Source organism: Chiloscyllium punctatum, chromosome 17 (genome assembly GCF_047496795.1).
Source record: "Chiloscyllium punctatum isolate Juve2018m chromosome 17, sChiPun1.3, whole genome shotgun sequence".
NCBI classification, from domain to species: Eukaryota; Metazoa; Chordata; class Chondrichthyes; order Orectolobiformes; family Hemiscylliidae; genus Chiloscyllium; species Chiloscyllium punctatum.
In genome coordinates, this window is record NC_092755.1 from 42,032,843 (window position 1) to 42,058,096 (window position 25,254).

Genomic DNA, 25,254 nt, shown 5'->3' on the forward strand with positions numbered 1-25,254 from the left:
TGATGCAGTAGTGTTCTCAGTAAAGCTTCCTCTAATCTACCCCAACAATGTAGTGTAGTCCCAACCCTAGAAGGCTCCCTCCTACACCAATGAGGATTTTGTACTGAGGAAATAATTCCCCATACCACAGTATTTGGATAAGATTGTAAGTAAACTCATGTTTTGTTCTGCAGGCCAATGTCCACCAGGAACCTGAGTGAGATTGGCCAGCCCATTTTATGTAGGATCCTTAGAGCTAGCAGGTGAAGGACATTTTCAGACTGGCCTTTAGAACAATGGACACTTACTTTCATGAAAAAGAGTCTTTCATGTAAGCGAAGTAGATTTTTTTCCTCTCAGAGTCTTAGGAATTCTCTTCCCTGGAGATTGATAGTGAGGTTATCGGAATTTTTTAAGGAAGAAGTTTTACTAACAAAGGTTTTGGTGGCAAGCAGCAATGTGGATTTGAGGTCACATTCAGATTGGCTGTGATCTTATTGAATAGCAGATCAGATTCAAGGAGCTGAATTCAAATGTTCATTCCAGCAATCAGAGTTAGATTTTAATTCAGACTCCTGAAATGGTAAGTTAATGCTTAAGCCTCTATGGCCTGAAAACTGTGCTTAACTTGGTTGTCATTTCAACAAACCGCTGGTCAAATCCCAATAATTATATTATGATTAGGATCCATGATGTTTGAAAATGTCCAATTCTCAGTGTGATGCATGAAGACGGTGGCACAGTGGTTAGCACTGCTGCCTCACAGCGCCTGAGACCCGGGTTCAATTCCCGCCTCAGGTGACTGACTGTGTGGAGTTTGCACGTTCTCCCCGTGTCTGCGTGGGTTTCCTCCGGGTGCTCCGGTTTCCTCCCACAGTCCAAAGATATGCAGGCCAGGTGAATTGGCCATGCTAAATTGCCCATAGTGTTAGGTAAGGGGTAAATGTAGATGTAGGGGTATGGGTGGGTTGCGCTTCGGCGGGGCGGTGTGGACTTGTTGGGCCGAAGGGCCTGTTTCCACACTGTAAGTAATCTAATCTAAATAAAAAAGACTGGGAAGCTTAATCTTGATATAGCACAACCTCCCCCCACCCCAATCAGAACAAATATAACCAACTGCAGGGGTTCATTGTGGGCCATGATGGGCTGGCCAGCTTGCAGGATGGAAGAGCCTCTTGCACTTCTGATATCGCACTGTACCTCCTGTTAGCTGCCTCTGTGGAGAGTTTTCGCCGAGCAGAGTTGTGCTTCTGTGGCTCTTTCAGTGCCATCCTTTGCTCCTTGACCCGATCTTCTTGCTGTACAGCTCGGCGCTGATTACCTTTCTGAGAATGCTTTCTACCTGCAAGAAGAATACAATGAAATTGCTGACAAGATTGTCAGAGGCTTCAGAGAATTTAGATTAAATTCCCTACAGTGTGGAAACAGGCCCTTCGGCCCAACATTTATTGCATGATTCTTCAAACTGGAGAACTATTCTTCTAAGCAGAGCAGGTAGAAGTAATCTTTACAAATAAATTAGCCAAAACATTCAATTTAACATGATAGATCATGATAGCAAATTAACATTGAGCAGCCATTAAAGAAGCACCTACAGAAGTGGGGTGACTGCTAGGCTTATTTGTTCAAGTTGTGTTCCCATTTAAAGGTTTTTCTTGTATTGCAGTAAGGATGCTTCTACACTACAGTCTGGGTTAGAGAATTAGTTAAATGCTTTTAACACAAAGGAAGAATTTTGGGAAAACATTGCCTTTAACAATAATGCATTATATTTAATTTAAAATTGACCAGGCGATTAAAATGCTAACAAAGCTGGTTTTAAAAGTTTCCTCAAATATTACAAACGGCATGTGAACAAGCAACTTATTTGAAACAAAAATAGAAATTGCTGGAAAAACTCAGCAGGTCTGGCAGTATCTTTGGATGGAAAGCAGAATTAATATTTAAGGTCCAGTGACTCTTCTTCAGAACTGTTTTGATTTGTTTCTGATTTCCATATTCTGCAGTTACAGAGTCATAATCATAGAATCATACAGCATGGAAGCACACCTTTAGTCCAACTAGTCCATGCTAACCATGTTCCCAAACCAAACTAGTCCCACCTCCCTGCATTTAGCCCATATCCCTCCAAACCTTTCCTTTTCATGTACTTATTCAAATGTCTTTTAAATATTGTAACTGTACCTGCATCTACCACTTCCTCTGGCAGTTTATTCCACACACAAGCCACTCTGCATAAAAAAGTTATCCCTCATGTCCTTTTTAAATCTTCCTCCACTCACTTTAAAAATATGCCCCCTATTTTTGAACACTCTCTGCGCTATTCATTTTAACTCTGCCTCTCAAGATTTTATAAACCTCAACCTCCTATGCTCCCGTGAAAAAGTCCCAGTCTATCCATGTGGTTTTTGTTTCGTGAAGCAACTTATTAACCTGATCCAGCAATCGACAAACACCTCACATCTATTTGACTGGGAGGTTCTGGGCAGTCCATGGGGTGTCTGATATAGATATGACAGAACAAGTTAAAAGATCAGAAGTCAGTTTTTGTGAAGCAGGTAGCATTGAAGCCAACCCAGCAGAGGCTGAGGGGAAGATTCAAAGCAGAAAAGCATTTAAAGGTTATCTTGTTTAATTAAATCAAGTAGGATAAATCATTGATGTTGGCGATTGTAGCATAGTGATTGTTTTGTCATATTACACAGAGAAACTAACGAAATTCAATGAATTTGAACATCTGTAATTGTTAAATTGCACACTGATTTGCTGAAAAGATTGGAAAGACTTGATACAGTAAATAAATGATTAGTCAGATCTTTAGAGGGTATACAATTACACAATTAGATTCACAATCACGAAAGTGGAAAATAGGCAGTCCAAGTACATTCCAAAATGTAAAATGTGGAAATAGTACAGCTAGCTAAATCTGTAACACTTATATTTACTAAAAGAGTGCACAGCAAGTCTTCAAGCAACCATAAAATTGATTAAACTAAAACTTCATACATAACATACTTTAATAAACATGAAGCAAAAGCAACACAATGTGAAGCTTTGGAAAACTTTGACAAATACTCTTTGCATTGATATAGCTACTTGTTTTCCTGGTATTGCTCATACTCAGCAAAAGTAAAACAGCATGTAGCAATGTTAAGTGACAGATTTAATATGTGAATACCCATGAATGTTGCTAGTGGTCAGTTTTAATGTACTATGGAGATATTTTCAGATTTGAATGGGTTATGTAAGCTTGTTATTCATGCTTCACTTATATTATTTGCGGTTAGAAAGCTATTGTATTTATGTAGCACCTTTCATGACCTCAGGACATCTCAAAGCAATTTACAGCCAATGCCGTATTTTCAAAGTGTCTGGCTCTTTTATACAATTACTTCCTTCAGTTTAATTATAGTTATTTTTATTCGACCTGTTTGGACATCCTAGGATGATGACGTCAGCTTGTACGAGGGGGCATAACTTCAAATTGAGGGATGTAGATTTAAGGCAGATGTCAGAGGCAAGTTCTTTACTCAGAGAGTGGTAAGGGTGTGAAATGCCCTACCTGCCAATGTAGTCAACTCAGCCACATTAGGGAGATTTAAACAATCCTTGGATGAGGATGGGATACTGTAGGGGAACAAGCTGAGAATAGTTCACAGGTTGGCGCAACATCGAGGGCCAAAGGGCCTGTTCTGTGCTGTATTGTTCTATGTCCTAAATTATGACACACCTCCCAGGTGGAAATTGAACTCAGGCCTTCTTCCCAGATGTGGGGAGACACCACCACTGCACCATAAGTGCCCTTTGGTTTAACGATATAATAACCACGTTATAACAGATTTCTGAATCATCTTGCCTGATCAATTACAATTGTTCAACTTTCTCACTTGATCAATGAACACATCCATGACATGGATTCTCAGATCAATGTCTAAAAGCAAAATTGGATTTGGGGTGGATAATGATTGTCATAACTCAGTAATGAAGGAAAATGTCTGAATTGGTCCGGGAAAATTGGACTTGATGAAGAAAAAGCTAGAGTACAAAGGGAAGTGAACCTGAGGGTTTTCATGCAAACCTTCCACCACAGGACATAAATCCACAAAATATGATCTTTTCCATCGAACTGCTTAATATTCTGCTGTAGGATAGATAATAAGAGTTATAATGGACCCTCCTGTGGACATTACATTCAAACACTGGACAGATTAAAGAGATATAATAATATGTAACTGAAGGAATCAATCCCACACACAACAATGTAGCAGAAGAAGAGTACAAAAGAACTCAAGAGGCAGGAGCAGGACCATTTGGCCCATCCAGCTTGCTTCATCATTCAATATAATCATGGCTAATCTTGAGCTTCAACCCCACTCTCCTGCCCATTACATGACAATGCAGCTCCTGAATACAGCCATTGAGTATGTCATAAAAATGCAGCTTTTACAACATATTGAAATTGGACAATCAACCAAAAATAGATAAAGATTAATAGCATGTGAAAGGAGATGAAGGAGGTTTTGCATATTTACCTGTAGAATGATCTCTGGAACTCATTTGGGCAGTATCTGAGATTGGACCAGTTGGACTAACGCACAGTGAACTCCCCACTGAAAAATAAAATAAAATGGGCAGTTGTTCAGTTCATTGTATGCACGCTGGATCTTTATTGAGAAAAGTTATAATAATCCCATTTCTCTATTATTTCCTCAGAGCTGCAGATTTCTTCTACAACAAATATTTATCCACATTTTCAGGAAAAGGTGCAAGAGACTCTGCCTCAGAGCAATGTGCAATTCTTGTTTTCCCTAAAAATATGAGATTGCCCACCTTTTTTTTATTCACACATGGGTATGAGTGACAATGGCTGTCCCAGCATTATTACTCATTGCTAGTTACCCTTCAGAAGGTGAGTTGCCTTCTTTAACTGCTGCAGTCTATTTGGTGTAGGTATATCCACAATACGTTAGGGAGTAAGTTCTAGGATTTGAACCCAGTGACATTGAAGGAACGATAAAATATTTCCAAGTCAGGATAATGAGTAGCTTGGAGGGGAACTTGCAAGTGATGGTGTCTCCATGTATCTACTGTCCTTGTCATTTTAACAGTAGTGCTCATGGGTTTGGAAGGTGCTGTCTGAGGAGCCTTGGTGAATTTCTACTATGCACTTCAGAGATGGTACACCCCATTGATACTGAACATCAGCAGTGGAGGGAATGAATGTTTATAAACCGATCCACATACCCTTGCTCATTCCACTAGACCACACTTTACCATATTCCTCTTCACATCATCAATTCTTGGTTGAGTTTTATACTTTTGTGATTAATTAACTGTGAGAGTTCATTTGTCAGACACAAGCCCAAATTATATTAATACTGTTAAAACAAGATGATCCAGCACCAATCCCTGGAACTTCCAGTACTTTCAGTACTGACTAATTCCTGAATAAGGGCTCATGCCCGAAACGTCAATTCTCCTGCTCCCTGGATGCTGCCTGACCTGCTGCGCTTTTCCAGCAACACATTTTCAGCTCTGATCTCCAGCATCTGCAGTCCTCACTTTCTCCAGTACTGACTACCAAGGACCGGGTTCTGGATATGCCAATTCCAGCAGCAATTACTTGGAGTATACCACTTCTAGCTCAGACTCCTTAGGGAATACCACTCCAGCTTTGACCTTTGGGGTATTCCATCTCTCGGGTTGACCCGCAGGGTATACCATTTCCAGCAACAACTTCCAACATTAGCATCTGGAGTATACCAACTTTAGGGCCATCCTCTGGGGTATACAACTTCCAAAACTGACCCGAGGTATAATACCTCCAGCACTGACACCTGTTATCATCAAATATGGTATGAAGAAATACCTGAGACCTAATGGAGTTAGGGAACAAATTATGGATATATTAACGAAGGGTTGGTTGCATAAATATTGGGAGCTAGTAATCAGTGGGGTGAGTGTGTGGCTAACTGAAATAAAGCTCTGACATAAATACATGGACCTGGGATCTGTTTGAATAATTATCTTTTGGCATATAATCCTGAGGTATACCATCTTCAGCAATGATGCTGCGTGTGGGTATACCAATTCCAACAGTGGTCCCTTGGGAATACCACCTTGAGGACCACCCACTGGCACCTAGGGTTTACTGCTTTCTCTAGTCCAAGTAAATTAATTATTGCTCTTCTATTCTGACCAATCAGCATGTCTTTCTTTCTCAGTTCTGGCTTCTGCCACTTTGGACTTGGCTGACACACTATTTGCTCTCCAACTATTGCTCTACTGTGCTCACTCTCTACTGTTTTACCAGGTAGTCCAACACCCTATTTGCTTAGTTGAAGGTTGCTGAGATTCTGTTAGGTTTTAAACCAACTGTCTACTTAAACTACTGGAGATGACAAAATTAATTTAACAATAAATAAAAGTTAATGAACATTTTACCTTGAGGGGTCAACCTCTGATTCATTATCATTTTGAAATGGAGATCTGAAAATAAGAAGCAACTCATTAGGTATAGAAATAAACAATTTGAGAAGAAGATGACATGCAGTGCATCACCAAGGAGTGAAGCTTTTCTAGAAAGTTGTTATGCCTTTTGCAATACCCCATTAATCCATATTACATCATTGTCAATAGAATTTCATTAAATGAAAAAAAAGTGGGAGACTTGACAGGGAATGTTGTTTTCTCTTGTGGAGGAGTCTAGGACCAGAAGCATAATCTCAGAATAAGGGGGTTGCATATTTAAGACAAGGACAAGGAGGAATTTCTCCTCTTAGAGGGTAATAAATCTATGGAATTCTTTACAGCAGAGGACTGACAAGGCTAGATTGTTAGGTATATTCAAGGCTGAGATAGATATTTTTAATCAGAAAGGGAATTAGGATTTTGGGGAAAAGGTAGGAAACGAGTTCAGGATTATCAGATCAGCCATGATCTCATTGAATGGCCTACTTCTACTTTTACGGTCTCTGGTCAATGAATCCACATTACAGAGTTGTCACTGGAATTTCAGATAAGAACTTGCATTGAAATAGCATTTTTCATGGTATTGGGATGTCACAAAATGCTTCATAATCAATTGAATACTTCTGAATTATTGCCAATGTTGTAATGTGAGAAAACAGCTGTCAGTTTGCACACAGCAATACCTTACAAATAGTATTGAAGTGAATGGCCAGATATTTTCTTTAGCAATAATGACAGAGTAAGAAGTATGGCAGGAACATTAACGAACTCTCTTGTTCATCTTTCAAATAGTACCATAAGATATTTTCTGTTTTCTGTTTTCTTTTATGTTCACCTGAGAGTTAAGACAGTGCTTTGCTTTAGCATCTCATTGAAGACACTATCCTGACACTGCAGAACCACCTCACTTCTGTACTGAGGAGATAATCTAGAGTAAATACTCAAATAAAAACAAAGTGCTGGAGAACCAGAATGTCAAAGAAGAATCATATCAGTCTTGAAACTTTAACTTTTGTTTCCCTCCCACACATTTTGCCAGACCTGCTGAGGTTCTGCAGCATTTTAGTTTCCTGTTATTATATACTCAAAACATTGCAATGCAACTTGAACCTACACCATTCTGACTCAGAGAGGAGAGTGGGATGAACTGAGTGCAGGCTTTGCTTCCTTTTCTGTACCTCATTATTAAAACACCATCAAAGCCTAATGCAGCTTGGTGGATAGGTTGTTACTATTTTGAACAATTGGAAGCTCCTTCCAGTCATTAATATCAACGATGCTGCACTTCAAGGAGAACTTCAGAATGTTTTTGAAGTCTTCTCTTTGTCCTTCCCTGAAACACTGGCCATTTTGAGAGTTGAGAAACAGGACTTGGTAAAGGAGAGCCTGTTAAGCAATCCAGACATACCGTATATACTTGTGTAAAAGTCAAATTTTTGAGACTATTTTTAAAGATTCAATTTATAGGGTTGACTATTACATGGGCACTAGTTTTAAAGGGCTGAATTCATGCTGCAGTTGTCGTGGAGAAAATGTAGAGAATCACCAGGAGATGCAGAGAGTTCTTCAAGAAGTAGTTCTTTTATTTGCAAACAAAAACCGTGACACTGAGAAAGCAGATTCTCGAATGCCCCCAAACCTTAGGATCCATGGTTTTTAATATTTTTTTTATCATGTTTCTCTTAGCTTATCTGCAAGTCCAACTATATTAAACAAAGTACCCTACTCTAGCTACACAATAAACCAGTGATGTTAGTTCCCATTATCTCTTTATTCTACTTAATGTTATTCTAATGTCACGGTTAGATATTTAGTGTCAGCTTTTGCAAAAAATGGTCTTTCATTCCAGACCCTACTTAATATTTTCCTATTGTCATGATTAGATATTTATTGCCAATAGTCTCAAGCAGACTGACCCTACTAACTAATTAATTAGACATTTAATGACATGTCCCAAATATTTATGGTCCCAATCTTGTCATAATGATACTCAACAGATGAGGCTAATTTTACTAATTGTGTTATCCCATCTCAACATAGTGACTTTTCAGCTTCAACCTTACTCTACTAATTGGTGTAAGAGCATTCCACTATTCTTATCCCACCCGCCTTCCACAGACCCATTGCAACAAATCACCAGTGGTCTTCATGCTTTAACTCTTCCCTTGCTTTCATGCTATTTGTTTTCCATACAATCCGAAATACCATGTTTTGATCGCTCAACTTGTCTCGGGTAAAGAAGACAAACATAATGAATTACAGTCAAGGTAATTACCAGATAAAAGCAAGAGAAACAAGAATGAATTACTGGCAATAAATTTTATTTATACATATTGGTACGAAATTTTAACATGTCAAAGATTCATTGAAATCCAGCAAAATTACACTGTTCAACACCGTCATGGCCTGGTATAATGGCCCACTTAAAATGAAACATTTATTAAATTCTGAATATGTAAGCATCTTGAACTTTCCCGCCAAATTCTTTATTTCCCTTCCATTTACCCTCATATGTAATGAACCGCAGCAACATTAACAAATTTGTCAAAGAATTAAAGATATACGTAACAAATATATCTCAGTTTTATTTGAATATAATGGCACAATTAAACGATGTTTTTAACTATGTTAGCTTTTGGATGTATTGTGAACAAAGTGGGATTAGTACCAATAGACTTGGTACCAGTCTGAATGAATCAAAATGTGCTCTTGTAAACCAAATGGGCTAAATAGAGTTATGAATGAATGAATGAATTAATTAATTAATGACTCCGGGAGGGGTAAGAAAAGGAGGGGAAAGCAGAAGGTAAAGCCTGATGAACGCACTTTAATTTGTTAGAGCTGTATTGTTTGATACCATGAACTTTGCAGCTCATGGTGGGTACTTGAATATGGAGGTAGTTACCACTCAATTACACAAACATTCATAAAATAGGCAAAGAAGGAAAAATATTGAAGAATTATCCACAATATGGATACAGAAGAAGGAGGCTGGGGAAATTTTGAGTCCATGTATGATGTAATTTTACTGTTGTTGGGTGAGGTATTCTGTGGGTAGGGAACTGGAAAACAAATTATGATAAAGAGCAGTATCAGACAGCCACAGAGCGAAATGGGAGTCTGTACTAATCCTGATCAATCAGCATATCCAGGAAGTAAGATATAAAGTAGAAAACATGGCAGGATGGAAGAGGAGGGAAGGGAATGAGCATGAGTGTGTGAGAAAGGTCAATGACAAAGAAAGTAGCAGGATTGCTGAAGCAACCATTCTTGAATCGAAAGCCTATCTCGTATGTGTAAACACATATTTGTGTGCTTTGTGATTCAATTAAAGGGGGGTCGTTAGGACTGTCCATGACTGAGCAGCGCAAAATGGCAATAAGCTGCTCATGATTAATGCAGCAGAACATGGCTGCCAGGAGATAGAGGGCTTGGGAAAATATTTGCTTAATATAGTCTTTACAAGTAGGACAATAATAGCTCTATAGACTCAGGTTTACTGAACTAAGATAGAATGTGCAACTCCAGTTGTTTACACAGAAGACATAGATAAGACATTTAATTACTGACTCTCACCGTGAGCAGCACAGTGGCACAGTGGTTAGCACTGCTGCCTCACAGTGCCAGAGACCCAGGTTCAATTCCTGCCTCAGGCGACTCGCTGTGTGGAGTTTGCACATTCTCCGGGTTTCGTCCCACAGTCCAAAAATGTGCAGGTTAGGTGAATTGGCCATGCTAAATTGCCCGTAGTGTTAGGTGTAGGGGAATGGGTCTGGGTGGGTTACGCTTTGGTGGGTCAGTGTGGACTTGTTGGGCCGAAGGGCCTGCTTCCACTCTGTAAGTAATCAATCTCTCCTGAATTATTTAATCAATCTGTTACAATACTAGATTTTAGTCAAAATTCTTCAGGTAATCATAGATATGGATTCCAAAGTAGTTAAAGATACACCTATATGCAAAAAATCAGTAAGAGCATTAGACGAAAAGATTCAAATCAGAAATCCAATTATTTACACACTATGGTTGAAACACAAGTAAAATAAAACAGAATTTAGAATAACAACTATTAGAATTTAGAAATACAACAGACTCGAAATCACAACTTAATGAAGGAGCTGTCCCAATACCCACAACATCCCGAAAACATACCCCTTCATAAATGGTAAATTTAAACTCAGGTTCTTGCAGGTAGGAGAGATGGTGCAGAGAACAGTCAAGCAAAAAACATCTGTTGAAGCATGGCACCTGTTTTTACAGTAACAGTTCTCTGCTACCAGATTCTGACTGCCTGCTAAAACAACCTCAGCCTTTCCGCATAAGACCTTCCCTCCATACCAGGCAACATCCTGGTAAATATCCTCTGCACCCTTTCCAACATTTCCACATCCTTCTTATAATGTGGTGACCAGAACTGTACGCAATACTCCCAGCATGGCCACACCAGAGCTATGAAACTCAATCCTTTTACCAATAAAAGCTAATGCACATACGCCTTCTTAACAACCCTATCAACCTGGATGGCAACTTCCAGGGATCTATGCATATGAGCACCAAGATCTCTCTGCTCATCCACACTACAAAGAATCTTACTATTAGCCCAGTACTCTGTATTCCTGTTACTCCTCCTAAAGTGAATCACTTCACACTTTTCCGTACTGAACTCCATTTGCTACCTCTCAGCCCAGTTCTGCAGTTTACCTACATCCCTCTGTAACTTGCAACATCCTGGAATACTATGTGCAATTCTGGTCTCCTTCTTATCAGAAAGATGTTGCAAAACTTGAAAGGGTTCAGAAAAGATTTACAAGGATGTTGCCAGGGTTGGAGGATTGGAACTATAGGAAGAGGCTGAACAGGCTGGGGCTGTTTTCCCTGGAGTGTTGCAACTCATGGGTGACCTTATAGAGGTTCACAAAATCATGAGGGGCATGGATAGGATAGATAGACAAAGTCTTTTCCCTGGGGTTGGGGAGTCCAGAACTAGAAGGTTTAGGGTGAGAGGGGAAAGATATAAAAGAGATCTAAGGGGCAACGTTTTCACGTGAGGGTGGTACATGTATAGAATGAGCTGCCAGAGGAAGTGGCGGATGCTTGTACAATTGCAACATTTAAAAGGCATTTGGATGCGTTTTTGACTATGAAGGGTTTGGACGGATATAGACCGGGTGCAGATGGGACTAGATTGGGTTGGGATATCTGGTCGGCATGGACGGTTTGGACCAAAGGGTCTGTTTCTGTGCTGTACATCTCTATGACTCTATTAGTATCCACAACTCCTCCAACTTTAGTGTCATCCGCAAATTTACTAACCCATACTTCTATGCCCTCATCTAGGTCATTTATAAAAATGACAAACAGCAATGGACCCAAAACAGATCCTTGCGGTACCCCACTAGTAATGAACATTTCCCATCAACCACTACCCTCTGACTTCTTTCAGCTCGCCAATTTCTGATCCAAACCGCTAAATCACCCTCAATCCTTGCTCCTGTATTTTCTGCAATAGCCTACCATGAGGAACCTTATCAAACACCTTACTGAAATCCACATACACTATATCAACCACTTTACCCTCATCCACCTGTTTGGTCACCTTCTCAAAAAACTCAATACGGTTTGTGAGGCACAACCTACCCTTCACAAAACCATGTTGACTATCCCTAATCAACTTTCTCCTTTCTAGACGATTATAAATCCTATATCTTATAATCCTGCCAACATTTTACCCAGCAAAAGACAGGCTCACTAGTCTATGATTGCCAGGGTTGTCCCTACTTGCCTTCTTGATCAAGTGGACAAGATTTGCTATCTTCCAGTCATCTGACACTATTCCTGTAGTTAATGATGACATAAAGATCAATACCAAAGGCTCTGCAATCTCCTCCCTGGCTTCCCAAAGAATCTGAGGATAAATCCCATCCGACCCAGGGGACTTATCTATTTTCACACTCTCCAAAATTGCTAACACCTCCTCCTTATGAACCTCAATCCCATCTAGTCTAGTAGCATGTATCTCAGTATTCTTCTCAACAACTTTATCTTTTTCCAGTGTGAATACAGACGAAACGCATTCATTTAGTGCCCCTTCTATCTCTTCGGACTCCATGCACAACTTCCCACTACTGTCCTTGACTGTCCTTAATCTTACTGTAATCATTCTTTTAATCCTGACATACCAATAGAAAGCTTTAGGGTTTTCCTTGATCCTATCTGCCAAGGACTTCTTATGTCCCCTCCTGGCTCTTTTTAGCTCTCTCTTTCAGTCTTTCCTGGCTAAATTATAATTCTCAAGTGCCCTAACTGAGTCTTCACATTCATCCTTACATAAGCCTCCTCCTTCCTCTTGACAAAGGGTTCAAGTTCTTTAGTAAACTATGGTTCCCTCACTCAAACACTTCCTCCCTGCCTGACAGGTACATGTTTATCAAACACACGCAGTAGCTGTTCCTTGAACAAGCTCTACATTTCAGTTGTGCCCATCCACTGCAGTTTCCTTCCCCATCCTATGCATCCTCAATCTTGCCTAATTGCATCATAATTGCTTTGCCCCCAACTATAACTCTTGCCCTGTGGTACGTACCTATCCCTTTCCATTGCTAAAGTAAATGTAACCGAATTGTGGTCACTATCACCAAAGTGTTCACCTACCTCCAAATCTAACACCTGGCCCAGTTTATTACCCAGTAACAAATCCAACATGGCCTCACCTTTTGTTGGCCTATCCTCATACTTTGTCAGGAAACCCTCCTGCACACATTGGACAAAACTGACCTATTTAAGATACTCGAACTATAGCATTTCCAGTCAACATTTGAAAGCCCCATAACAACTATCCTGTCATGCTCGCTCCTCCTATGCAGAATCATCTTTGCAATCCTTTCCTTTATATCTCTGGAACTTTTTGAAGGCCTATGGAAAACTCCCAACACGGTGACTTCTCCTTTACTGTTTCTAACCTCAGCCCATAGTACCTCAGTAGAGGAGTCCTGATCAAACATCCTTTCTGCCACAGTAATACTGTCCTTGACAGGGAAATTTGCTAGAGCTGTTTGGGAGGATTTAAACTAGTAAGGTGGGGGGGATGGGATGGGACCCAGGGAGATAGTGAGGAAAGAGATCAATCTGAGACTTGTACAGTTGAGAACAGAAGTAAGTCAAACAGTCAGGGCAGGCAGGGACAAGGTAGGACTAATAAATTAAACTGCATTTATTTCAATGCAAGGGGCCTAACGAGGAAGGCAGATGAACTCAGGGCATGGTTAAGAACATGAGACTGAGATATCATAGCAATTACAGAAACATGGCTCAGGGATGGGCAGGATTGGTAGCTTAATGTTCCAGGATACAAATGCTAGAAGGGGAGGCAAGAGATGAGGGGGAATGGCATTTTTGATAAGGGATACAATTACAGCTGTGCTGAGGGAGGGTATTCCTGGAAATACATCCAGGGAAGTTATTTGGGTGGAACTGAGAAGGAAGAAAGGGATTGTATTATAGACCTTATTGGGATTGTATTATAGACCCCTTAACAGTCAGAGGGAAATTGAAAAACAAACTTGGAAGGAAATCTCAGCTATCTGTAAGAATAATAGGGTGGTTATGGTAGGGGATTTTAACTTTCCAAACATAGACTGGGACTGCCATAGTGTTAAGGACTTAGATGGAGAGGAATTTGTTAAGTGTGTACAAGAACATTTTCTGATTCAGTATGTGGATGTACCTACCAGAGAAGATGCAAAACTTGAACTATTCTTGGGAAATAAGGCAGGGCAGGTGACTGAGGTGTCAGTGAGGAAGTACTTTGGGGCCAGCGACCATAATTATATTAGATTTAAAATAGTGATGGATCTAAACGTTGAAGCGCTAAATTGGAGAAACCCAATTTTGACGGTATTAGGCAAGAACTTTCAAAATCTGATTGGGGGCAGATGTTAGGGTGAAAGGAAAGGCTGGTAGGTATAGGGAATGCTGGATGACTAAAGAAATTGAGGCCTTGGTTAAGAAAAAGAAGGAAGCATATGTAAGCTATAGACAGGATAGATTGAGTGAATCCTTAGAGGAGTATAAAGGCTTAAGAGGGAAATCAGGAGGGCAAAAAGGGGACATGAGATAGCTTTGGCAAATAGAACTAAGGAGAATCCAAAGGGGTTTTACAAATACATTAAGGACAAAAGGGTAACTAGGGAGACATTTAGGGCGGCACGGTGGCACAGTGGTTAGCACTGCTGCCTCACAGCGCCAGAGACCTGGGTTCAATTCCCACCTCAGGCGACTGTCTGTGTGGAGTTTGCACATTCTCCCCGTGTCTGCGTGGGTTTCCTCCGGGTGCTCCGGTTTCCTCCCACAGTCCAAAGATGTGCAGGTCAGGTGAATTGGCCAATCTAAAATTGCCCGTAGTGTTAGGTAAGGGGTAAATGTAGGGGTATGGGTGGGTTGCGCTTCGGCGGGGCGGTGTGGACTTGTTGGGCCGAAGGGCCTGTTTCCACACTGTAAGTAATCTAATCTAATCTAGAATAGTGCCCCACAAACATCAGCAAGGTGACCTTTGTGTGGAGCCGCAGATAATGGGGGAGATACTAAATGAGTATTTTGCATCAGTATTTACTGTGGAAAACAATATGGAAGATATAGACTGTAGGGAAATAGATGGTGACACCTTGCAAAATGTCCACATCACAGAAGCGGAAGTGCTGGATGTCTTGAAACGCATAAAGGTGGATAAATCCCCAGTACCTGATCAGGTGTACTCTAGAACTCTGTGGAAAGCTAGAGAAGTGATTGCTGGGCCTCTTGCTGAGATATTTGTATCATTGATAGTCACAGGTGAGGTGCCGGAAGGCTGAAGGTTGGCTAACGTGGTGCCACTGTTTAAGAAGGGTGGTACGGACAAGCCAGGGAACTATAGGCCAGTGAGCTTGACATTGGTGGTAGGCAAGTTGTTGGAGGGAATCCTGAGGGACAGGATGTACATGTATTTGAAAGGCTGATTAGGGATAGTCAACATGGCTTTGTGTGTGGGAAATCATGTCTCACAAACGATTGAGTTTTTTGAAGAAGTAACAAAGAGGACTGATGAGGGCAGAGCGGTAGATGTGATCTATATGGACTTCAGTAAGGCGTTCGACAAGGTTCCCCATGGGAGACTGGTTAGTATGGTTAGATCTCACGGAATACAGGGAGAACTAGCCATTTGGATACAGGACTGGCTCAAAAGATAGAAGACAGAGGGTGGTGGTGGAGGGTTGTTTTTCAGACTGGAGGTCTGTGATCAGTATCTGTCCCCCTAACTATGGAGCCCCTAATGACTAATGCTCTACTCCTCTCCCCTCTTCCCTTTTGAGCAACAAAGACAAACTCTGTGCCAGACATCTGTGCCCCACTGCTTACCCCTGATAAGTCGTCCCCCACAACAGTATCCAAAACGGCATACTTGTTACTGAGGGGAACGGTCACAGGGGATCCCTGCACTATCTGCCTGTTCCCTTTCTGTAACCCTGACTATAACTCATCTACCTTTATCCTATATATGAGGTGTGACTACCTCCCTGTAACTCCTCTCAGTTACCCTCTCAGCCGACTGAATGATCCAAAATTCAGCCAGTTCCAGCTCCAGTTCCCATTCCCTAATGCGATTTCTGAGGAGCTGCAGTTGGTGCACTTCCCGCAGATGAAATCAGCAGGGACACTAGTGGTGACCCTTATCTCCCACATTCTACAGGAGGAGCATGCAATTTATCTTCCCAGGAGCCCCCTGGTCCTTGCTCTCACCACTGCTGCTGTTGCAAAAATGAAGGCCACTGATCCCATGAGGTAAGTTTTTATAGGGTTAACTTACCTTCCCTGCAACCCCTGGATTATTCTCCCTATCCCATGCGATAGCAATAACTCTTTCAGGTCATTTTGATTTTCCTCTAGAAGTTAACTCAATAATTTATCCCAACTTTTGAGAACTTCCTCATTGTCCAATTTAATTTGAGGCATGTCTAATTCAGAATCCTCTGAACTTGGTTATTCACTGTGTTGTACCCATTCTCCTTTTGCTTTCCTTCCCTGTCAAAATATCTTTTGAACATATTCACATGACACACTCTGCGAGATTTCTTTCTGTCTGGAGTCCTTATGAAATAGTTCACCTGACTCAATCTCCTTTCAACTTGATAAGGTCCACTAAACTTTGCTTTTAAAGGTTCACCTATTATTTTATCTCTATTAGCAAATTGAAGAGTTTTTGATTTCTTGTCTGCTTCCTGTTTCATCATATGCTGTGATATTTTTAAATGACTGTCTAGCTAGCTCTCTGATTCTATCAAACCGTTCCCTACAATTTGACACAAGGGCTAATATGTGTCCCTAAATTCTGACTCACCAATTTCTCCTTAATTAAATTTAGTGGTCCTCTCACTTCATGCCCAAAAACTAATTCAAACGGACTGAATTTTGTCAATCTCTGATAGCAATAACACAAACAAAATTCCTTTATCCTAATCATCTGGATAGTCTTAACTATAAGCCCTCAACATGATCTTTAACATCTGATGCCACCTTTCCAGTGCTCCCTGCGATTCTGGATGGTATGCAGTGGTTTTGAGTTGAATTCCTAAACTGTCCATAACTTGCTTGAATAATTTCGATGTAAAGTTTGACCCTTGATCTAATTATAGGAAGGAGAAAGTGTGGACTGCAGATGCTGGAGACCAGTGTTGAAAAATGTGGTGCTGGAAAAACACAGCTGGCCAGGCAGCAACCGAGGAGCAGGAGAATCGACGTTTCGGCTTATGCCCGAAACGTCGATTCTCCTGCTCCTTGGATGATGTCTGGCCTGCTGTGTTTTTCAAGCACCACATTTTTCAACTCTGATCTCCAGCATCTGCAGTCTACACTTTCTCCTAGTTGATCTTAACCTACTGCGAATGAAGGGCTTATGCCCGAAATGTCGATTCTAATTCTAGGTAGTCTGTATCTAGTGAAAAATGTGAGTAGCTCTTCTACAATCCTTTTAACTCTGATATTGCGTAATGGAATGGCCTCAGGAAATCTAGTAGACACATTCATTACTGTCAACAAATACTGATTCACACCTTTTGTTTGAGGTAGGAGTCCTATACAATCAATAAATGGTTCCTCAAATGCAGGAATGGGTACCCCTAAATTACCTCCTACTTACCCCTAAAGGCAGATGTAAAATGGATATTCCAGGAGTGATGTAGCTTGTCAAACCACTTTAAGCAAAATAAAATTTATTTACACAATACAGTTGAAACACGAATAAAAAAAAACAGAATTTAGAATAACAACTATTTGGAAACCCAACTGACTTGAAACTGCAACTTAACGAAGGAGCTGTTCCAATACCTGCAACATTCCAAAAACACACCCTCTGGCAAATGGTAAATTAAAACTCAGGTTCTTACAGGCAGGAAGAATTGCGGAGAGAAGAGTCAGGCAAGAAACCTTTTTTCACAGTAGCAGCTTGTCTGCTACCAACAGATGCTGACTGCCTGCTGAAACAAACCAAACTAGAAAAAAACCCTGAACTGGGAGAACTGGCCATCCCCTTGTCATTGTTTAAAGTAGCCTCTTCCAGACATATCCACACCTCTGCCTTCACCACCCCTCTTGAAAAAAAAAGACTTTGTTAAAGGGGCAGGATTGTCACACTCAGCAATCACTTGCCTAGCTTCCCACAAAGTTCCAGGGTATCCCTGATCTGGTCCCGGGAATATATCCACCTTTATACGTTTTAGGTTGAGGTGGGAAACCTCACAACAGGTAATACATACTTGGATGTGCATTTGAAGTGTCATAACAAGGCAACTGTCTATTGCGGAAAAGTGGAAGTAGGGTCAGTAGTATTAAAGTTTTGTCGATGCAAACTTGAGGACCGAGGTTGAACTGTATGATTCTGATGTCAGGAGCTATGTGGTCCCTGGCAAAATTTAAATTGAACTATTGATGACACCATTGTTACGACTCAGTGGTCGAACCCCAGAAAGGTGTGAGTCAGTGAAAGAAAACTCCAGATTTCCAATGTTTAAAGAAAAAAAATAGTTTTCTAACTCTAACAGTAAACACTAAACAAAAACTATTAATAAACCCAAGCCCCCTTTGTCTTGACTAATCACAATCTGACATCAACTCTATAACACAATTATTAAACATTAAATTAACTTTATCTTTCAAAGTCCATTGAGTCTCTGGTGCTGTCTTCTTTCCAGTCTTCTGAATCTGCTACTTCCTTCCTGGGTTGTCTCAATCTGCTGTTTCCTTCTGTTCTTCTGATTCTCCTGTCTTCTCCCTGGGTCATCTTAAATGATTTTTTTTACTGCGAGTGTCTTTGTATAAAATTCCTTGGTGCCTTGAAAAGGTTATGCCTTCTGAGAGATTTCTTTGAGAGCCTTGTTTATTTCTTTAGATGGCAGTTGGCTCTGACTAATTTTCAAAATACCCTTCCTTTTTAAACTCCCAAGACTCATACCCTCTTACTGGTCCAATGTTGTCAATACAATCAAATCCAATTCAATTGATTTTTGGTATCCTGGGCGTATGGGTGGCATGAGCTGAAAAATGTGTTGCTGGAAAAGCTCAGCAGGTCAGGCAGCATCCAAGGAGCAGGAGAATCAACGTTTTGAGCATAAGCTCTTCTTCAGGAAGTGTGGGTGGCATGGTGGCTCAGTGGTTAGCATTGCAGCCTGACAGTGTCAGGGACCAGGGTTCAATTCCCGCCTCAGGCAACTTTCTGTGTGGAGTTTGCACATTCTCCTCGTGTCTGCGTGGGTTTCTTTCGGGTGCTCCGGTTTCCTCCCACAGTCCAAAGATGTGCAGGTTAGGTGAATTGGCCATTCTAAATTGCCCATAGTGTCAGGTGGATTAATCAGGGGTAAATATAGGGGAATGGGTCTGGGTGGGTTGCTCTTCGGAGGGTCTGTGTGGACTTGTTGGGCTGAGGGGCCTGTTTCCACACTGGAGGGAAATTAATTTAAATTAATTGGTTAAATTCAAATCTGGTTGCCTTAACATCAACTCCAAGCTGATTGTTACATATTATCAATTGTCAGCACTCTCTGCGCCTGTCAGCTAGTCACAGACACATGTACTGTCACAATCTCTCAGCTCAGAAAAGGCACCTCTCTCTTAAAGCGACCATACACTCTTTCAATTTCGTAACACCATCTATCATTTTACTATTGGCCAGGTTGGTCTAGACTTAATTTTTGGACACAGAATATGCCTGGACAGTTTTCCACATTGCCAGGCAGATGCTAGTCATAGTCATAGAGTCATAAAGTCATATAGCACGGAAACAAATCCTTCAATACAATTAGCCCATGTTCACCATAATCCCAAACTAAACTAGTCCCACATGCCTGTTCCTGGACCATTTCCCTCTACACCCTTCCAAAAGGGTTATCAAAATAGCTTATAAACGTTGTAATTGTTCCTGCATCCACCATTTCCTCTGGAAATTCATTCCACACACGAACCACCCTCTGTGTAAACATTTGCCCCTCAAGATTTTTTAAAATCTCTCTCCTCTTATCTTACCTCACCTAGTCTTGAAATCCCCTGACCAAGGGAACAGACAATTACCATTAACTCTCATTATTTTATAAACTACTACAAGGTTGCCTCTCAACCACCTACACTCCAGTGAAAAAAGTTCCAGCCTATCCAGCCGTTCTTTATAACTCAAACCTTCCATACCCAACAATATCCTGGTAAATCTTTTCTGAACCCTCTCCAGCTTAATAATATCCTTCTTATAACTGGCCAACCAGAACCAGATACAGTAGTCCAGAAGAAGCCCCTCCAATGTCCTATACAACCTCAACATGACTTCCTAATTCCTATACTCAAAGCACTGAGCAATGAAGGCCACTGTGCCAAACGCCTTTTTAATCACCCTGTCTATATGTGATGCAAACCTGAAAGAATTATGCACCTGAACTCCTAGGTCCTTCTGTTCTATAACACTACCCAAGGCCCTACATTAATTGTATAAGCCCGACTCTTGTTTGTTGTACCAAAATGAAATACCTCGCATTAATCCAGATTGAACACCATGTGCCATTTTTCAGCCAATTGACCCATTTCATCAAGATCCCTTTGTAATCTTAGAAAACCTTCTTCACTGTCTACTACACCCCAATTTTGGCATCGTCTGCAAACTTACGATACATGTTTTCTGTATTCTAATCCAAATCATTAATATAAACAATAAACAAAACAGGACCCACAACCAACCCCCGTGGAACATCACTGGCAACATGCCTCAACTCCGAACAGCAATCCTCCACCACCATTAAGCCAATAATTTATCCAATTGGCATGCTCATCCTGAATTCAATGTTAACCAACTTTACTAATTAGTCTACCATGCAGAACCTTGTCAAAGGCTTTACTAAAGTCCAAGTAAACAATGTCTACTGCTCTGCCCTTAACGTCTTTTTGTTAAACGTCTTTTGTTAATGTCCTTAAAAAAGATGGTCAAGTTTGTGAGACACGATTTACCTCCCTCAAAACCATGCTGACTGTCCCTAATCAATTTATGCCTCTCCAAATGTCCATAAATCCTATTTTCAAAATCACCTACAATAATTTACCCATAACTGAAATCAGACTCACACGTCGATGGTTTCCTGGTTCCTCCTAACAATCATCAGGCACCTCACCCATAGTTATAGATAATTCAAATATCTCTGCAAGGGATCTCACAATTTCCTCCCTTACTTCCCACAACATTCCAGGATACATTTGATCAGGTCCCAGAGATTTATCCATCTTTATATTCTCTAAAACCTCCCAAAATTCCTCTTTTGTAATGTGGACTTGTTTTTTAAACATCAACTTTATTCCTCTGCGTTATCTAGCCTTCATTTCTTTCTTCACACTAACAAAATGATGTGACATACTCACTTAATATCTTTCCCATCTTTGGGTTTAAACACAAAGTGGACCTTCTGATCTTTAAGGGGCCCTATCCTCTCTCTAGTTACCCTGCTGTTCTTAATGTATTTGTACAATCGCTTTGGATTATCCTTAACCCGATCTGCCAATGCTATCTCATATCCCATCTTTGCCTTCCTGATGTTTTTCTTAAGAATTCCTCTACACTGTTTATATTGATTAAGACATTTAACTGAACCAAATTGTCGATAATAAAAATGAGATTCCCTTTTATTCTTGACTATTGTTATTCATCCATTGTTCCTGAATCTTACCAACCTTACCCTTCACTCTATCAGGAACATAATGCCTCTGAACTCTTGTCATCACACCCTTGAAAGCCTCCCACTTGTTATATGTCACTTGCCTGGATGGATTCAGCTCCAAGAACACTCAAAAAGCTCGACCCTCGCTAAGACTTAATCCGCACCCCATCCATCACCAGTGTTTAGTTGATGCCATGAATGGTATTTCAAGATGCACTGCAGCAACTCATTAAAGTTTTTTTTTCAACAGCACCTATCCTATCTCTCTCAATTAGAAGGACAAGAACAGCACATACATGACAACACCATCATCCACATGTTTGTCTCCAAGTCCCAAACCAACCTGACTTGGAAATATATTGCTGTTCCCTCACTGTCACTGGAAAAAGTTCTGGAACTCTATCTCTCACATTATGGTGGATGTCCATACACCACATGAACTCTGGTAGTTCAAGAATGCAGCTCACCACCACTTTTCAAGGCCTATTAGGGATGGGGAATAAATATCAATAAGCCATCAATGTCCATATCCCAGAAACAAGCATTAAAAGAAAAATTCAGCATGCACAATTAAATAACTCCACAGATGCCAGTATCCCGTGACCAAGTCACCCTTTATTTATAATTGGAAAATCCTTGACTCTGTTCCAGCTTCCTCAGAGCCAACTCTCAGAATAAACAGAACCTGTGACAGCCCTGTTTATAGCTGTCAGCTAGGACTCCCTGATTGGACTAAATTAACAGCCCCAGTCAGGGAAGTGATTTTCTATAAGGTCCACTTGGTTGACCTTGTTACAATCACTACATACAATGATTTACTTCAGTATAGATCATCCTGCCTTGCTTATTAATGACATGAGTGGTATGATGGCAGGAGGACTGGAGTGTGTTATCAACTCCAGGAAAGACATCTTCACTTAAATCGAATTTCCTTTAATGTTTTGGTTTGAGGAGGTTAGTGGCGCCCTTTCAAATGGGACACTTAATCGTTAATCGATGATTTAACAGAGCTATTAAGGAATTGTTACCAATCCAATTATAAGATCACAGTACAATCAAAGTCACTATGGTCATGCAGAAGGAACAACTGATAAACTTCTTAGATGTAACCAGTAAGGTAGATAAAGGAGATCCTAAGGCTAGATGCACTTCAGATACCTGAATTTCCAAAGGTAGTTGATAACTTTGAGAGTGCACAAAAATCAGTGCCTCAGATATCATAATCCACATTAATGGGATCAAGCTTAATATAACCAAGTTTACTGATGATGGGTTTGTAAATTGTGAGGAGGACACAAAAAGGCTGCAATGAGATTTATACAGTTTAGGTTTTTTTAGCTACTTATTTTTGGTAGTAGATTAGAAAATCAATTCTTCTGAAAAAGGCCGGAAACTTGTAAATGTTGATTTTAGAGAGATTTGGTTGTACTCAGCAAGAAACACGAAGTTAGCTTGACACTATCCTGGTCAAACCAGCCATTTGACAGCACCATATCCTCAAGCATTCACTCACTCTACCGACACTCAGTGCAATAGTGTTCATCAGCAACAAGATTCACAGCAGAAATTCATAAAGACTCATTAGAAAACACCTTCCAAACCTATGACCACTACCATGTAAAACGTTAAAAGCAGACGATAATGGGAACACCTCCAAGCCATTTACCATCTTGACTTGGAAATATATTCCCATTCCTTCAATATCTCTGAGTCAAAACCCTGGAATTCCCTCCAGAACACATCAAATGGACTGCAGTGCTCCTTCTCAAGAGCAACTCGGGCTGGGCAATAAATGCTAGCCAAGCCAACGAAAACCATGCTCTCTGAATGAATAAAGCAAGAAGTGTGAAATTATAGCAAGAAATTAGGAAGCCAAGCAACAGCTGGAGCACAAGAACAAGCATATCTTGCTACAGTTTTGTAGGGATTTGGTGCAAGCACAGCTGGGGTACTGTGCATAGCTTTCATCTCTATACCTTAAGATATACTTGAATCAGAGATAAACACTAAAGATTTGGCTATCCCTGGGACTCGTTCTAAGCATGTTGGTTTGTTTGACATTAGGAGTAAGTTCCTCTGGAATTTAAAAGAATAACATAATCTGATTGAAACATATAACATTCTGAAGGGGCTTGACAGCGTAAATACCAGCAAGATATTTTTCCACAAAGGCTCCTCCTGCAGCGTTCTCAATGGCTACTTTTCCAGTTTCAACAACTCCTTTATTAGCTGATGCAGACACAAACTAACAATATCATGTGATGATGCTGTCACTTTAAAAAGGTTATTTGTTCTTGTTTTTTCAAAGCGAGGTTGTCAAGGTGGAGGTGCTGAACTGGCTATTAGAAACAGCTGAAGTAAATCACTTAGCAGGCCTTTTGGTTTTGTTTTTAAAAGGTTGGAACAATGGAAACAGCTTGAATGGAAGTGGCCAGTTCTCACGGACCAGCCTTTCTCATTTTGTTTTAACTTTAACAGTCAGAAGCTGTTTGGGGTCCCAGAAGAATTGGAGCTTCAGTGAATGATTCCAAGCTGCTACTTTCTCTGAAATCTCTCGATGTTGTTTCCTCTTGGATTGGACAACTGCATGTAAGAATCTGTGTCTGAATTTACCTTTTTGCCAAGGGGTGTGTTGAAAGGACATAGAACATTACAGCGAAGAACAGGCCCTTTGGCCCTTGGTGTGCACCAACCTGTGAAAACAATCTGAAGCCCATCTAACCTACACTGTTCCCTTTTTATCCATATGTCTATCCAATGATCATTTAAATGCCCTTAAATTGGCGAGTCCACTATTGTTGCAGACAGGCCGTTCCATGGCATTACTGAGTCAAGATACTACCTTTGACATCTGTCCTATATCTATCACCCCCCAATTTAAAGTTTTGTCCCCTCATGCTAGTCATCACCATCCGAGGGAAAAGGCTCTTACTGTCCACCTTATCTAACCCTTTGATTATCTTATTTGTCTCAATCAAATCACTTCTTAATCTTCTTCTCTCAAACGAAAATAACCTCAAGTCCCACAGCCTTTCCTCATAAGACTTTCCCTCCATTCCAACACTTCCACATCTTCCTATATAATGTGGTGACCAGAACTGTATGCAATACTCCAAGTGCGGCCACACGAGTGTTTCGCACAGCTGTAGCATGACCCCATGGCTCCAAAACTCAAACCCTCTACTAATAAAAGCTAACACACCGTATGCCTTCTTAACAATCCTATCAGCCCGTGTGGCAATTTTCAGGGATCGATCTATACGGACACAGAGATCTCTCTGTTCATCCACAATACCAAGAATCTTACCTTGATTTGGAGATGCCGGTGTTGGACTGGGGTGTACAAAGTTAAAAATCACACGACACCAGATTATAGTCCAACAGGTTTAATTGGAAGCACACTAGCTTTCGGAGCGACGCTCCTTCATCAGCTGATAGTCTATCACTATCACCTGATGAAGGAGTGTCACTCCGAAAGCTAGTGTGCTTCCAATTAAACCTGTTGGACTATAATCTGGTGTTGTGTGATTTTTAACTAAGAATCTTACCATTAGTCCAGTACTCTGCATTCATCCATCGCTACTCCCTTACCACC

The 25,254-nt window shown here is 40.6% G+C and overlaps 1 protein-coding gene across 2 annotated transcripts in view; it reads right to left on the reverse strand.

Moving 5' to 3' along the window:
- ccdc74b (coiled-coil domain containing 74B) overlaps positions 1-25,254 on the reverse strand; it is a 56,298-nt gene that overhangs the window by 17,515 nt on the left and 13,529 nt on the right. Inside the window, exons 3-5 of one of the 2 annotated variants that reach the window (XM_072586998.1) lie at positions 6,424-6,468; positions 4,512-4,589; positions 1,180-1,321 (exon numbers count right to left, since the gene is read on the reverse strand). In XM_072586998.1, the coding sequence (XP_072443099.1) occupies positions 1,180-1,321; positions 4,512-4,589; positions 6,424-6,468 (265 nt within the window). The remainder of the gene's footprint in view (positions 1-1,179; positions 1,322-4,511; positions 4,590-6,423; positions 6,469-25,254) is intronic. The other variant, XM_072586999.1, reaches the window with a different exon arrangement.